We start from the raw sequence: 16,474 nt of genomic DNA, 5'->3' as shown, positions 1-16,474 counted from the left end.
GAATAAGTAGATCGAGGCCTGAGGCTGTTGCCAAACCAAGCCAACTTTTTTTAGAAAGCGTTTTAAAAACAGCAACCACTGACCAAAGTGCTGGACAAAGCACTGAAATACAACTTAAATAAAGTTTAAATAAGTAAAAGTAAATAAATATAAAAATAATTTGAATTAAAATTACTACACAAAATAAGAGCATCAGCACGATACAAGATTTGGGAGCCGCTACAGCAAAAGCCCTTTCTCCTCTGAGCAGCTCCTCTGTGTCCTCCACATCCAAGAGTACTTGCACCATCTGCAGACAAGACAAGGAAGACTGGCTAAAATCAACATATAGAGTTACAGTAATCCAAGTGAGTTATAATGACGGCATGGATTACTGTTTCAAAATGATCTTTTGATAGAATGTTTTTTTTATTTTAGCCAGCTGTCTCAGCTGAAAGAAGCTAGATTTTACCAATGCGCTGATTTGACTGTCCAATCTAAAATTCTTGTCCATCCTAAAAATCATGCTTCTGACAATAAGCTTTACATACTGAGCCACTGGGCCTATGTCGACAGAACAAGCCTCACCAGTGACGCTAGGCCCAAACACAATAACCTCTGCCTTCTTTTGATCAAAATTTAGGACGTTTAGCACCATTTAGGTTTTTAATTCCTCAAGGCACTCAGCTAAAGTTTCCATGGAGTAGGCATCCTTCTGTTTTAGGGAACATAAACCTGAGTATCATCTGCATAACAATGGAGAGCAATTTTGTACTTGCTAAAATTAGAAGCAAGAGGCAGCAGATATACAAAATAGCAGAGGCCCAAGTATCGAGCCCTGCGGAACCCCACAAGACAAAGGAGCAGAGGAACATCTGAAATCACGTAGTCTAAGGTTCTCTTGGAAAGGAAGGATTGGAACCACTCCAGAACAGTGCCACAAATGCCTACCCTGAGCTCTAAACAAGACATTAAAATATTAAGATTCGCTGTGTCAGAAGTGACAGTTAAGTCTAGAAGAACTAGCATCAGATAGTCCCCTGCATCTGTAGCCAGGAGGATGTCAGTAAAAACCACCAGCAGTGCAGATTCCATGGATCATCCATCATCCATCCATCCATCCGTCCATTCTCTTCCACTTATCCTTGTCAGGGTCACGGGGAGGCTGGCGCCTATCCCAGCTGTCTCTGGGCGAGACGTGCGGTACACTCTGGACAGGTCGCCAGTCTGTTGCAGGGCTAACACATAGAAACAGACAACCATTTTACGTTCACACCTGTGAAAATTTTTGAATTACCAATTAACCTAACCCCACTAAATGCATGTCTTTGGACTGTGGGAGGAAGCCAGTGTACCCGGAGAGAACCCACGCAAACACTGGGAGATGCAAACTCCACACAGAAAAACCCTGGCGTGATGGTGGACCTTCTTTCTGTGAGGCAACAGTGCTTACCACTGTGCCACCATGCTGCCCGTGCTATGAAGAGACTTAAAACCAGATTGAAAACCGTCAAGAACATCATGTTTCACTAAAAATGCCACAAATACACTGTGAACAATTTTCTCCATAATTTTTTAAAGAAAAGGAAGCTTGGAAATAGACCTAAAGTTAGATAACAGGGTAGGATCAAGGCAAGGTTGTTTTTTTTTTTTATTAGTGGTTGCACTGTTTGCATCCTTAAAAATTTTAGGAACAACACCTGAGGACAGGCTGCTGTTAATAACCTCACGACAGATGGGATCACATCACAGGGGGGAACCTGAGGCCTTCAGGTGACCAAATAAAGTCTCATAAACGACGGTCTCACTGAAGACTCGCAGTAACTACGGGGCCGAGCAGAATTTCACCTTTATTACATTTCTGCCTAATACCTTCAAATTTAGACACTTTGCAATCACTTTTACAACTGTTTCTTACACCATTCTAGCACCACATCCTCCACTTTAAGAGCTTCATTTTTTGGTGCTGGCTATGATATCTGGCTGTGGAATTCATCGCTCATGTATTTTGTTTCAGGTCTCTTTGGCACTTGGATTACTGAGAGTTCTCTCTAACAGCGTGGCTCATTATATGCTAAATCTAACAGTATACCCATTTGCTATAAAGTCCTTGTTTTTCAACGTTGCATTTGTATTTCTGGCTCTGCTCAAACTCATGGTGAAACAGCAAACTCCTGTGTAATAGCACAAACTTCGGGGGTAAACTGAAAGTTACTCTTATTAAAGGCTCTTGTTACATTAGAGAGATAGACAAAATTAAAAACATGTGACTTATGGTGGGCTTTTATAAGCTTGTTCTGTCGGGTTTTTGTTGCTTTTGATCTGATGTAGCTGATATTTGACTTTAAAGGACTATTATTGCATGACGTTCTTCCTAAATTCCCCCCCTCTGGGTTGTTAAGATTTTCAAAAACAACCAGCTAAATCAAAAAGTGATGAATTGGAGCGTGGCGACAAAGAGTATTGTTCATTCACCATTGATATTGAGCGCATAATCTATTCATTAGCCTTGATGTGAACCACTGGTGACTACTTCGACCCCCATCAACACCATAACAACCTTAAGAACAATAGTAAGGCGATTCACCCACAGAGGTGGAGGCGCTGGAGGTTTCCGGTGTGTGTCAGAGGGAGACGGTTGTGAGAAGCAGGGAACCTGTCACTTTTGCCACTCTGATTTTGAGGGGAGGCCATCAATCATGGAGCTAAGTAATAGGGGCAGGGTCTACCCGTCTTCATGTTTACCAGTCTATGCTTTACGGCGTTTTGGAGAAACTGCAACAACGTGGGGTTTTGATTCGGGAGGGGGGCGGCAGATAAGCAACAATAAGACGAGACATGAGATGAAGGCACAGACACCAGCAGGAGTCATGATCTATTGAAGCCGCTCTGTCCAAAGCCCCTTCACAGAGTCTGTCTCATATACACAGCGATAACCTGTCAGCACCTCAGAGCTCGTCTTATCTGAATGGCACAGCTTTGCCTGAAGAGTTGTCAGAAAGCCTTTAAAACCAGGACCTTTGGGAACAGCCAACAATAAGCCTTCTTTAGCACGGTGAAAGTGACAGCATGGTCCTCCCCCGCTCCCAGCCATAAAACCTCTTCCTGGATAAACAAGGGGAAAGGCCCTTTATGAAGATGGAGAGGGTCACAAAGAGAGGAGCCATTGAGCCACCGAGGGGCCCGTCTTTGTTTTTGTCTTTCCGAGGGTGTTCTCAAAGGATGCTCTGATAGGAGGGGGCAGCTCTATTTTTGTCTTTTAGTCCTCCTTAGCGTCGATCTTCTTGCAGCTCTGCCAAAACAGAGACGTGAACTTAACACGACTGAGTCGTTTGCACAAGTTGAGTTTAATGTTTTTGACAGGGTGGCAGACGTGTTAATTTGGTTCATTTAGTAAGAAATTCAGATTTAAATTCAGTTCCTTAAATTTAGTTAATCTAAATGCTTCTCTGTTAGGATCAAATCCCTTTAAATTCCATGGATTTGAAATCAGAAGCCGTCAAATGACTATGGATGGTGTGAGTGTTTGCCTTCAGAGGTGCCACTGTGTGACGCTGTCAAAGAGAGGCCCCGTCTTTTGGTGACAGGCTCCCAGGTCAGTTGATGGGTTGCCAGATTTAAGGCAACATGCTGATGGAGCTGCGTTGTGTTGGGAGTGTGAATGAGGGGCACCTGTGACCTCTGGTCACGCTCTGCTTGCAGCCCGCTGTGCGAGCACCACGCTCAGGACACACGCTGGGACAGTCAGGCCTTCAACTGTCCACCACAGGGGTTGGAGCGTCTCTGCAGGGCTGCTGCAGAGAGGGTGTTTTACATCATCGTACTCACATCATCAAATTGTTTCAGACACATTTACAGCCTGCTTTGTCAAAAAGTTTAAATAACAGCATCAAATTTTTCGAAATTTAATCCGCATTTAATCCTTGAGTAATACCGGGATCTTATCATGACTGGTCTTCCAGTTTATTTTAACATGATTTCCCATCTGGCAGCAGCACAAGCAGGGCTGCGCGTGTCTGCAGAAGCCAACACGCCCTCCTCTCTGGGCTGGCAGCACGCCTTTTAGATTCAACACAGCCTCTCAGGTTCCACACCTTCTTAGAGAGGTATTTAGTTCCAGCAGAAAACAGATTTCTCCTAACTGCAGAAGGGATGACAAGTGATAACACGACACACAGGAGGGGGTCTATTTTTAGAGGACTGCTTTGAGATGGTTTATAGTTATAAGTATAGCAATTAACAGCATTTTCTGTAAGCAACATAGACTGAACTGGACCCTAAACTAGGGGAATGCAGTAACACTGATATCATAAGCCATTCAAGTGTGATGGGTAATGTAAAAGTATTTTTTTGGAGAAAAAGAAAAAGTCACCAATCCTGCAAGTATTGCTGTAAACATAAAACCATTTTATTTATTTCAGAAAATACAGTGCTTTTCGGGAGCTTCTCAGCCCAGAGGCAAAATAAACTGTGCAGTATCAAAAATAGAAACCCCACAGTAAGAAAAGAGGCCCAGAATAACTTTTATAGTCCATATAAAAAACATAACTGTGTCTAAAGTTTCCTCAGTGTAATAACAAAATGTACAAAATATACAAAAATAGGATTTACAGTGTGAAAGTACTCTTCTCCTCAAAATCTACTCCTTCCTACCACGGCCTCCACACAGAGTCTGAGGTGACAGCCGGTGCAACAGGTGACACGTGGTGACCATTCTGTGCGGTCAGAGGTCCGAGGGCTGCACTGGGCACGAGAAACGCAAACTGTCCATCGGGCGTGGGCACCACTTGGAAGCCTCCATAGAGTTTCATCGATTCTGGGGGAGCGTGCATGAGCGAATTGCTTTTGCAGGGTATCTGTGGGACTGAAGCGACTGGAATCTGTGTGCCGGTCTGTCCGAGTCCAACCGCACCGAGGTGAGGTCCATAGAAGTTCAGAGTATTGATTTGGGCCACGCAGGCTGCCAGGTGGCTGAGGAGGCGAGTCCTCACCTCTGTGTTCACCCCTTCGCACGTGGACAGGAAACGGGTGACTTCTCCTACACACTCACTGAATCCGGCTCTGTATTTACCCAGAACGAAGGGGTCTGTGTTTGCAGCAGCTGGAAAATAAAAGAAAAATGCATAAATACAGACAGACAGATAAATAGATAGATGGAGAGATGCATGTGAAATGAATACTACAGGGCAAACATACATGCGGGTTGGGCAATAAATCTTGGAGAAAGATGGGCCATGTGTGCCATCTAAAGTTACTCCTCCAAGACTCAGTGCTCTCCAGTAAACATCCAGAAATGGCAGTTACATACCAGTCATCTGAAGTCGCTGCAGGTTCCTGAGGTGCTTCACAGTCATCTCAAGGATGTCAGCCTTCTCCAGTTTAGAGTGTCTGGAGCTCTAAATAGAAAAAAAATATTGAAAATTTTAAATTTGCTTTTTTAATTCACAGATGTTTACATCTAACTGGATTGTTAGCCTGTGCGTCTCCTTACGTCTTTCTTGAGTGCGTCCAGGATGAGGGTCTTCAGCTGACCCAGGCTCTCATTGATGCGCGCGCGTCTTCGCTTTTCCATGATTGGTTTGGAAGACTTGGAAGAGGGGGGGGGAACGCAGTTTAGACAGTTTTTCGTAGAAATATCAAACAATTAAACACCGGTGTAAAGAGCTCATTTAACCGACCTTTCTGCTCTCTGTCAAAGCCCGGGGTTTCTCGGGCGTGGAGTCGCCACTTGTAGGGGTGGCAGCCACAGCGGACGGAGATGCTCTCTCTAAAGTACCGGCTGGCATCTTCAGTTCAGTATCAGTAAAAGAAAACCAGCAGAAGCGGTCTGCGAATACCCAGCAGTAAAAAGTCCAGTTCAGTGTGTCCCGCCTTCTCCTGGCAGACCTCGGAGATCCTCGTCGATGACAACACCACCGCTCAAAAGCGACTTCTGTCCACTCGCCAAGCTGACATCCAGACCGCTCCTGTTACGGGCTCCTCGGGTTTCTTTTATACAGCTGGGGCCTGCACGCGAGCGGCTCGTGTGCGGGTTCCCTGGGTTTCAGCCGTCTGTCCAATGAGCGCGCGGGACACGGCGCCGGGGAGGCGGCGGGCTCGTGCGACAGGACGCTCTCATTGGCTACCTGTCAGGATGCTGAAAGAGTGTTTTACAAAGGCAGCGTGAGTGAGGAGAGAAATGTCTGAGCACCAGTTCTCCTGCTGCAAATGAGGCGTCCCGCTCCACTAAAGACGCCACTGATGTGCTCTCGGGGTAAAACAAACAGCACGCTGTTTTATCTGTTTTTAAACGAGACTGTAAAACATAAATTAAAGCTGCTTTTCCGCTTTGTTTGTGTCTCTCTTGTGCTGGATAAAAACTTACAGCTAAAATATGTAGTCATTAAATTTCAGTTTGATTGTCTTAATTTCGTTTCTCCTCGAATTAATTCAGTGTTTGTTTGTTTTTTGCTTTAGACTAATCTAATAATAATAATTTTAAGATTAATATAAGACCTCTCCTGTGTCAAGCGTCTCTTACTTTTCTTCCTGTTAATTATTCTCTTCATATTTTTTTTTTAAAAGAAAAGGTTTCAAAGATGTTTCTTTACTTGGCGTTTGTCTGTGCGTTTAACTATAAAAAAAAAAGAGCAATCATTAATTTCATTTATTTGCGATCAGTCAGCACTTTTCTCCTGAGCCTAAACTGTCTTTGCTCTACACCTTTTCGTTTGGAAGGTGAGCGTTGATTGTGTCCATTATTATTGACATTTAAAACAAATATTGGAGAGGAGGTTACGTTTTCCCGTCTTGTATTTAAATTAGTTACTTTAAAATGTGTCTAGATCAGGGGTGTTAACCGTAAGGCCCAGAAGCCAGAATCAGTCAGCAAAGGAAAATGTGAAAAATATTATGGCATAAATGTTGAACTTTTAGCTGGGTTTTCAGGTTTTCCGGCATTTCCTATGGATGGCCCCTATTTACTGTCTACTATACAAATATCTGTTTGTCTGTGTGTTTGTCATGCTGAAGAACTGACATGTGCTGTTGAAATGGCACTTGCTTTCTTATATTAAGATATCTCCGGGATTCAGTCTATTGTTAAACTTCCTAACACTGACAGAAAGTGGAGTTTCAATGTTCCGGACTTTGATGTGTATTTGCGTGACTGTACATGTGTTTTTGTGTGTTTTTGTGTACTGAGAGGAATATCTCACTCGCATTCACACTCCCAGTTTCGTTGGGGAGGGGTGGGACGGGGTTGTTCACTGAGTGCTTCTGAATTTGAAGTAAAGAGTTTCTGACACACTCCAGGCCTGATGTCCAGTGAAGAAAATCTCTGAAGCACTGAGCTGTCTTCACTGGCTCGACCTCTGACATCTCGTGTCTACTATCAGAGAGTTTAAAGCAGAAAGTAAAGACGTATTTAAAATCCTTCTGAAGATGAAAAACAATACAATCTTTTGTGTTTTATGACAAACAAACACCTGAATTGATATTTTTACCCTTCTGTCCTGATTTTCTTAATCCTAATTTATACCTATTACTGACTGTTATTAATCTTTAAATATGTTATATTCTCATCTTTTCCTTCAAAGCTTATATCTGTGATAAATCATACTTCTGCACGTATAAAAACACAAGAGATTTTATGCAGATTTTTATCAGTTATCATTTTGTGTGGCATTTAAGTAGCTTCTGTAATTTTCTGGTACCTGTAAGCGCTTGTTGTCTTGAATTTGCAATTGTTTACCTGCAAGCACACTCAATATCTCTGTGATAAACCACTCATCTCCTGGTGTCAGTGCACATGCCATCTGTAACGTGTTTCATTAACATATATGTTGAGAGACATCTCCATCTAGTCCAGGTTTCTATCGGGAGTTAGCTCGATCCTTTCAGATAGAGTCCTCAGAGGTGAAATGACCCCAGAAGCAGGTCATCGTTTGCATCCAAGACTTCCTGTCTGTGTGAGCCAGACAAACTTCAAGCACCACTGGCTTCCTGACACGAGCTGGTATCAAGTGAAGTCAAATGAAATTGTCAAACCTGCAGCCAAGACTGGGATCACCTCATATAAACCTAATTATACCCATTCCTCAGAATTAAAAGAAAGTTCGCTCAGTTAAATTCAATTTTATTTATATAAAATCTATATAAAATATGCTTCATATTTATTGATTATTTTTGAAAGAACCCACATGTCAGAGATTTACAGTTAACAAACAGTCAGGTGAGTAAACAACACTGAGACACTTAAGATTGACAACGTGCGGCACGGGTGAAAAGCTCAGAGCAAATCACACCGAACTGCAGTATTCGTTTATTTTTATAGGTTACATCGTCAATATGCAAATATAATCACATTTTCTGTTACGCAGGTCCTGATGCTGTCTGCATGCAAGCTGTGTGTGTGTGTGTGTGTGTGTCACAAAGTATGTGTGTTGCAAGTCAATTTCTAAGAATAATATAATGCAAGTCAACTTCTGCGGATATGTATTTCTGTGCTGGTCTCTTATGGTAAATCCCAGTGTCACAGGGTCAGCTTCCTGTTTCTACGGAAAACTGTGTCTGGTGGAATATGTGTAACATAACTTTTGCAGCATAAGCAAATAAAACAATAAAAACTCCCTAACACCACAATAATACAGAGAAAATGTCAACAATCAGACGAAATCCTGCGAGCAAGCACTTGGCAACAGTGGGAAGGAAAAACTCCCTTATAACAGGATGAAACCTGAAGTAGAACCAGTCTTTCATTGTCAGTAATAAAGTCACTGTCAAGCTGTCAGCAGAGTGCTGTTGCATGTTTGTCCTTATGGAAACATTATTGAAGATTATTTTTGTTCCACAACACACAGTTCAGATGCTCTCAAACACAAAACCTTTTGATCCGTGACACACAAACACTCACATCAGAGCATCAGATTCAGTGGCTGCTTGCATTAAATGCTCTGTTAATCTTGAAGCTGAATGCTTTCAAAGCTGCTAAATTACAAAGAGGTTCTGCATGCAGCAGATGAGACACTTGGTGCAGCACTAAATTACATCCTACCAGCTCTGTTGGGGGACATAAACAGGCCCCGGTTGTGCAGATGGCGATGTAGAAATTAGGTTTACAGCACAATCCTGATCTGTATCAGTGTGGGAACTCTAGGGTGGGGCGGTCCGAGCTATCCGGGTGTAACGCGTGACAGATAGTGACAAGCTGAGGAAAACAGGGCCTTAAATGTATGAATTATTCTTGATTCTTATATACTTTGACCACATTTGGCTTACATTTGCAAACACACAGCATGTCGATGCCAGCGATCATACAGTCAGGTGTTTATCAAGGGGGAGTTTGGGAGTTTGGTCAGTGTTCAACATTAAGAAATGTTCAAACTTTATGAGATTTCTTTGGAAAGCGGATAATATAACACTTAATACATATCATACAAGAAGAATGAATATAATGAAATACTACTTATGATCAATAGCCTTTGCCTTCAGGAAGATTTGCCTCCTTTTCAATTAGAGGATGTAGCTAATTACACCCTATGACACAAGTATAGAGTTATCTTTACCTGCACAAACAAATTTTTTCCCTCCCATGTTTCCTTAAAACATTGTTTCATTCACAACATAATTTCAAACATGCTTTAAGTCCAGCAGTTTAACCTCTCTATAAAGATATAGCTCTGGCATGTGAAGCTGTCCCCTGTCCAGAGATTTATACCACGATCAGCACAAAACATAGCAGCGATTCTTTTCTCGGCACATGTAAAGCATTAAAATAACAACAGTAAAAGTGATTAAAAGTCACGTATGGATGAAATGTCTTTGTAGGTAGAGGTTAGAAAGCGGGCAGCAGTCACACTCCTCTCCCATCTTCACCTGAAGGCTGCGGCCGTGATTCCTCCTCCACCCAGCCGCCACCTCTGTGTGGGCAGTGAAATGACCATCCTCATCATCAAATACTGCAAAGATTCCCTTTCAACTGCTGGCATGAAAACATCTCAAGCCAGGAGGGGAGGGCACAGACAGAAGGGATCGCTTAAACATCTCATCCAGTGCTCAGCTTACTCTCCGTCCCGTCTTCGGCCTTTGAATTCCCCCTTAAAGAAGAAGGAGGGGGAGGCCCTCCCACCCTTTGCGACTCCCAGCCCCAGCTCGGCCCGCCTATTGTCCCCCTCCCCAACAGCAGTTTCTGCTCCAGAGGCCTTAGACAAGGCTTCCATTAATTGCAGGCCTGTGAGGAATACACGTGGGACAATGGGGCCAACAGAGTGTCCAGCCCCCAGACAAGGCTGGAAACAAGTGGTACAGGAATCCAGCAGAATAGACTAGTCCTGGCTGATGTCACTGAATACATTTACCTACCTCAGAGAGCATTCACTCTTTGCTTTGTTTTATTTGGACAAAAAAAAAGAAGGGGTAGGGGGGAGGTAGCAGTATCAATGGAGAAGAGGAGCATGGGAGTGAGGTGGGGGGCGGCTTCTCCGGGATGGGAAATAACCGGTTGTCATGGTGATGTGCTGAATCAAAAATATGGCTGAATTTAGCAGATTTAGCAGAGGCAGAGATGTAAAAAGAGGGAGAGGGCATCAGATTAAACCCTGCGTGAGATAAGAGAAGGCTGCAAACAGAGGTTTAGTTTTTTTGGTGTATTCAGCCCTGTTTATACGGCAATAAAGAGCAGATAAAGGACCAGGAGATTAGCAGACTCATCTAGGCTCATGTTTGTCAACAACAACCTGAGCAGTTTCAAGTCAGCTTATTCCAAGTCAGTACACCAGCTTCTGATGGGATGCTTAGCTATGGCAAGTGAAGCTGCGGAGGAAAAGGGGGAGCATAGCAACTGGTATTTCAGCACAACAACCTGCCATCTGTTACCTAACATAGGGTTTCTTCTTCTTCTCATAAAAGAAAAAGGCATCATTTAGATCTTCAACTTGAAGCCAAAGGCAAGGAGACTGAAGTCTTATTGAAATCTGGGTCTCCCCCTTTGAAAGGGAAACCCAGTCATCGCCTTATCCCTCATCAAATTGAAAACCGCTTTGAGAAATTCTAAGAGAGGCCTCACATTTAATTTTTAAAACCCAGACATGAAAGTGTTGCCTAAACCACATTCAGCAGTGGAAACTCTTTAAAGCGCTAGTTAGCATGTAGATTATATGCATTTCAGTGCATTGTCAAAGTATCTAAGTGTATTTACATGTTAATATGTTCAGGGATACCACCGTCTTGAAAAGGTACTGGGGGTAGATTGGTGAACTGTTTTCTCTCCGTGGAATCTTTGGGAATGTGATTTCTTTGTGCCATCATGGTTCAAACACATTCCTGTAAGGCCATTGATATGATGAGCGCTGATTCGCTGCAGTAAAGCAACTTGTGAACCTTCTGATCCTGCCTAGAAAAAGAGCGTCTTGTCTATAAATATACCGTAAAATAAACTTAGCTAGGGGTTAAACTGGATCTTTTTTTGTTCTGTTTGTGTGTTGAGTGATCTGTTCTTTTAATATTTGCAACAATCAAAAAGCGTCCCTCAAGAAGAGCCCTGATGATGTCCCACCATGTGGCGCTTATCCTCACCCAAGCTTAGTCTATATCCATGAGTGTGTTTGTGTTGGGATTTATGAATGTGAAGATGCCCCATTCTTGCCACTCAAGATGACTCACAAGACCAGCGTTTTGGCCACTTATGCTGTGAAAGCAGCCTGGGGGATGCCCTTTCAGCACTCGAGGACCTCTGGCTGAGTCCCCTTCACACAGCAGATCAGCCTCACTTGGCAAAAAAAAAGTCCCTGCTCTTTACAGAGGGAGCCGTCCTGAGGGATGGCCCGCTCCTTGTCCCCGGGCCTCCCTTCTTCACCTGCCGGCTTAGCACTCATCACTTATGCACATAATCCCTGGTTAGTGCATGTGATCCACCAGCCCAGGCCCAGGCCCCTGGCCCCCGAGTCTCCCCTGCTCACATGCTTGCTGGGTGGCTCCTGGGTGGCCATGGCAACTCTCATCTTCTCATGACAGTTAGGCCTCAGTCATGCCTCTAAGTCCCTCTTCAGTCACAGTGCGTCTTTTTCTGTCCACTGTTTTCTGTCTCCTAAAGCCCTCCACTGTTTGTGTCTTGCTCCATCTATGGCTCTCTGTCTCCCTTTTCTCCCGTTTGTGTCTGTTCCCATGCTTCGGCCCAGCTGAGCCTGAGAAAACGGCCATAACTCAGCAACACTGTGGCACCTTCAGGGGCCACTGAAATGCATTGGTTCCATTCTAGTCCAAATTTAAATAGTTTCACCGTAAATGAAGGCCTGACCTCTTTTTGCTCTCAGTCAGATCTGTAAATGGAGATTGTAAGATACACTTGTGCGCTCCTTTTCAGTTTGGCCACCGCAGGCCTCCGAGTGCAGATCATCTTACCCCAGTGCAACTCTGCAGCCTCTAACCATTAGTTTGTTTAAAGCGCCCTCAGGGAGAGCAACCCCGGCAAATGTTGTGCGGCCTCACTCTAACAAGTGTCGCAGTGATCCGAACCGGTCCTCCCCCTGTGTGAAGGCCATGTGAGAGGCGGCTCCATCCATGCCCCTGCCACCTCCGCACAAGGCCCTCCATTGACTTCTAACCTGATGAGAGACCACAGGAGACAAAGGGCCGTGGGGCGGGGCCCTTCCCTCCGACAAGCCTGTGAACAAACGTTAACACGGCTGCAACTGTCCACCCCCTGAATCACTGAATTTATTGACCAACCACAGAGCCCATTCAGGCCTGGAAGGACTGATAAAGGAAGGGGGGACAGGAACGCCACCAAGGCCCAGTGAGGGAACCCATGCTTAGGTGACATGAGGGAGGAGAAGGGCTTTGTGACCGTCTGGTGGGTCACGGACCTTTTACCGAACATGGGAGCCTTTGTGTCATCTGTAAAATGAGGCCAGGCGTAAGTAAGCGAGCATCAGGTTGGCCTTGTGTCCCGAGTATTAATCAAGGGTCTTAAGGGGGGTCCAACAACGTTGAAGAAGCTGCAGGACAGTGATGTGCAAAAACATGCGTAACACCTAAAAGAACAACGTATGGTGGAGAAAAGTGTGCCTTTGGGGGCCGTTACTATGCAAAATATCCTGAGCAGACACTGTTACAATCAGCAGACAGACTGTGCACCACGGGCCCACGTCTTGGAAATACACAACACCAAAAGAAAAAGAAAAAAAAAACCAAAACATGTGGGCGGGGGGGGGGGAGAAAAAGTCTAAAATGCTTGAAATAGCGCACGTCTGAGTGCAAGCTTGAGAAAACCTTTTTCAGCGAGTAGCTAGCTGTGAGGAAGAAAGACTGTGTGTTTTAGCTTCTTTATGTCCTTCTACCACTCTCCATCTGTTCCTCTACTGATACAAAAGGAATACAGCAGAGAGTACACAAAAACCCATATTGCTTTGTGGAGAGGCAACACTATCCACGAAACTACATCGCAAACACAGACAGAAAGCACGACATCCTGGCTCTGTGGACATCGTGTTTACCGAAAAGATGATCCGCGGGATTCACAGACACACATGAATTCATGATGCCTCCTCATCCTCATCATGAATATTCCCAAAAAGGCTCTTCCCCTGATCTGTGGGAGATTCTTTTCTCTTTTTTTTTGGTACAAGCGAGGACCCCCTTCTCTCATTCACAGTCTCCTCTAAATCCACCCATTCACTGCCTATAGGCCCTGATCTCCACATGAAATGATACCCCTCTTTCTCCTCCACTCTGGCGCCTTTAAGCACCCATATGCCAGGCAGCGAGGAGGCTGGGAAAGCCCATAATTGATCAGTAAGTCTAGGCTGAAAAAGTGTGACCAAGGTCAGCCCCCCACGAAGCACGCAAGAGTGGCTTCAGATACAGATTTATTGCAAATTGAAATGGAAGTTCTGCAGAGCAAACACAAAACTTTTTTTTTTTTTTGCATGATCCAGATAAGAAAGAAAGCACAAACATGTTACAGTTTCTGTTAAAAATGTTCTGTTTTGCATTAAGAAAGAACATTTCATCACATAATTTAAAATTACATTTTAAAACTGCTTAAAATATATATATTTGTTTACAAAATTAGACATTAAAATTAGCTGTTAAAACATTTTATAGCAGCAAGTGTTTTAATGATTGGGTTTGATTAATTAATCAAAACATTATTACTCTTCAGTACCTTTGTGATGTTAAATGGTGAAATGCGCAATAAAAAGAATTTCAACTGATATTTTTCTGCTTTTCACTTCCACAGGAAGAAATTCAGGCAAAGCAACTAAAAAAAAAAAAAAAAAAAAGACTAAGAATCCAACAGTGGAATGTTTTCTGCCTCAGAAATCGGAAAGTACCATTTACGCCCATGAACAGGCGTTAAATCTCTCACGTTTCTTTGAAAGTTTCTTTGAATTTGTACAGCTTTGAAGTTCTACCAGCAGCAATGTAACTGAATGGTAAAAACAGCAGGAGGGCAGTGTATCCATGTGATAGAGCTGATCTTTTGTTCAGTGTCAGACTTTCAGATATTTCAAAGAGTGGGGCATAATGAAAAAACTCAAAACAATGGAAAGATTAATCTGACCATTCCCAGTGTCTAGTGTCCAGAGCAGTACTTGATTTTCTTTTAAGCTACTAACGGTTGGCACTACAAGACAATACCAGTACCATGCCTGCACAGCAACCAGCAATTAATATTAGCTTAACACCAAGTGTAGCAACAAGAGGGAATGCCTATTAGAGCCTAGCTTTGCACAGAGACAGGATGCCCAACAAAAAAATGCCACCATGTGAGTCCATAGTGGGCAGATTTGAGTGAACTGTGCTGTGTGGGCAGGAAAAACCACACATGCATGTTTTGAGCTTCCTTAAAGAAAGCCTAAGTGCAGCCCATAGCAGTTTTCCCTTTTGGGTCTCCATAAGGGTCTTCTCTGGTAACACATAGCCCATATAAAACTCTGGTAGTTCAAAGGCAAAATTGCAATGGCTGGATGTTGTTGATATGGAATGGACTTCAGGAAAGTCGTGTAAAAATCTGCCAAATTAAATATGAGCAGCTGCCTGTTGTGGTGACCCCCTAAGTAGTTTGTTGTTTTTTGTTTGAGTGACATTCTGGTCCACTCTTCACTCCAGTTTGATGCATGTGAGGTGGAAAATATGTACTCAATGAGCTATAATTATATCATATCTCAGTATCTGATAGAGCACATAGGGGCCCAGTTTTGCAGCCTACCTTGGGACTCACACGAAATGCATGGCTTAAACCTGCACTGTCAGGTACAGTTAGGCCCCAGTGGGGCAGCCAGTACTATGTGCAGAGAGGAACCAACTGTGTGGCCCATTACAGGCCTGCAGTGAGTAAGCCCACACTCTGCTCTACAGTTCGGGGCCCCGATGCGTCCTACATTTCATACTGGTTCTCAGACACTGTGGCCCATGTGACTGCCCACAGTAACCCCTCATGGGGCCCAAGGTAGCATGTTTGCTAAGGTAGCTATTCCCCCCAGTTTCCAGGCTTGGTGCTAGGCTAAATTTAATGAGACATTGAACATTGACCGAGAAAACAAATAATGCCAAGCTTTTCCTTTAATAATCCTCTGGCTCAAGTTTCAGTAGCGAGATACGACAGTACGGCTACGATAGAAGTACAGGGTGTTTGCCCATTTTGAGGAGGTGAATTAAACCATCATACAAGCTTTAGGGAAGCTTCAGGTTTAGCCTGTGTTGAGTTTTGGTTGGCAGTCACATTGAGGTCAGAGATGCTGGATTTTAGGTCACTGGCATAGGTGACAGCGGAGGGTTGGGGGGGCCACTCACTGCCTTCCTGCAGCTCCAGAGCCAGCTGCATATACAGCGCCCTTGGTGCCTTGTGTCTCCGACAGAACAACCAGGAGAGGACGGACGAAGCCCAGCGGTCATTGGCCACCTGAACATGTAAGGTGGAAAATATGGTAAATGGTAAATGGCCTGCATTTGTATAGCGCTTTTCTAGTCCATAGGACCCCAAAGCGCTTTACACTACATTCAGTCATTCACCCATTCACACACACATTCACACACTGGTGATGGCAAGCTACATTGTAGCCACAGCTGCCCTGGGGCACACTGACAGAGGCGAGGCTGCCGGACACTGGCGCCACCGGGCCCTCTGACCACCACCATCTCCAATGCGTCATTTTCTGTCACTTTTTTGTGAATTTATGGATTTAATCATGGATTAAAATTGTTGTTTTTGGCTGTTTGAATATTACCAACACTCCCAGCCCCATATTTATGTATCTAAGCCTACAATGGCCCCAATAAGACATTATAACCATTGGTGACTGAAAAAAAGAGCTTGAAGCTGATGGGTTCATAGAATGAGCTAGACTTGGTCATTCATGACCTGCTCAATGGTGTAAATGTTAACTTTTTTTTGGCTATGTAATCCGTGTTATTGTTGTAAAATGAGAAGAAAAAAAGCAGGAGAATCGAGGTTAAGGATAACATGCTACTGTCTACACAGTGAAAGAACAGAAAGTGTAGTGAAAAGCTTCCC

The 16,474-nt window shown here is 43.9% G+C and overlaps 2 protein-coding genes across 4 annotated transcripts in view; both read right to left on the bottom strand.

The window, feature by feature from the left end:
* Window positions 1-4,365: 4,365 nt before the first annotated feature.
* LOC146553903 (transcription factor HES-1-B-like) lies at window positions 4,366-5,930 on the bottom strand. Its single transcript, XM_085253890.1, has 4 exons — window positions 5,658-5,930; window positions 5,471-5,566; window positions 5,288-5,375; window positions 4,366-5,080 (listed from the first exon to the last, which is right to left on the bottom strand). The coding sequence occupies exons 1-4, from the start codon at window positions 5,763-5,765 to the stop codon at window positions 4,629-4,631; spliced, it is 744 nt and encodes a 247-aa protein (XP_085110016.1). The 5' UTR covers window positions 5,766-5,930; the 3' UTR covers window positions 4,366-4,628.
* Window positions 5,931-8,228: 2,298 nt separating this feature from the next.
* Window positions 8,229-16,474, bottom strand: part of LOC146553902 (polyamine-transporting ATPase 13A3-like) — a 36,825-nt gene continuing 28,579 nt past the window's right edge. For 2 of the 3 annotated variants that reach the window (XM_085255232.1, XM_085255231.1), the window contains one exon: window positions 8,230-15,862. In XM_085255232.1, coding sequence (XP_085111358.1) covers window positions 15,623-15,862 — 240 coding nt within the window. In that variant the 3' untranslated portion in view covers window positions 8,230-15,622. Of the gene's footprint in view, window positions 15,863-16,474 lie in introns of all 3 variants that reach the window. The other variant, XM_085255230.1, reaches the window with a different exon arrangement.

Source organism: Mchenga conophoros, linkage group LG18, assembly GCF_057382185.1.
Source record: "Mchenga conophoros isolate Kocher_MC1m ecotype Shallow Benthic linkage group LG18, M_conophoros_male_GT1.1, whole genome shotgun sequence".
Lineage (NCBI taxonomy): Eukaryota > Metazoa > Chordata > Actinopteri > Cichliformes > Cichlidae > Mchenga > Mchenga conophoros.
Note: the sequence above shows the minus strand (reverse complement) of the source record. Positions and strands in the feature narration are given on the sequence as shown.

What these genes read in the sequence shown, in the direction of transcription:
- LOC146553903 (XM_085253890.1), bottom strand. Translation starts at nt 5,765, where the DNA reads ATGCCAGCCGGTACTTTAGAGAGAGCATCTCCGTCCGCTGTGGCTGCC. An exon ending in CTTTGACAGAGAGCAGAAAG is followed by an intron (nt 5,567 to 5,657) that starts GTCGGTTAAATG and finishes CCCTCTTCCAAG; the next exon opens with TCTTCCAAACCAATCATGGA. An exon ending in TGGACGCACTCAAGAAAGAC is followed by an intron (nt 5,376 to 5,470) that starts GTAAGGAGACGC and finishes TTTTCTATTTAG; the next exon opens with AGCTCCAGACACTCTAAACT.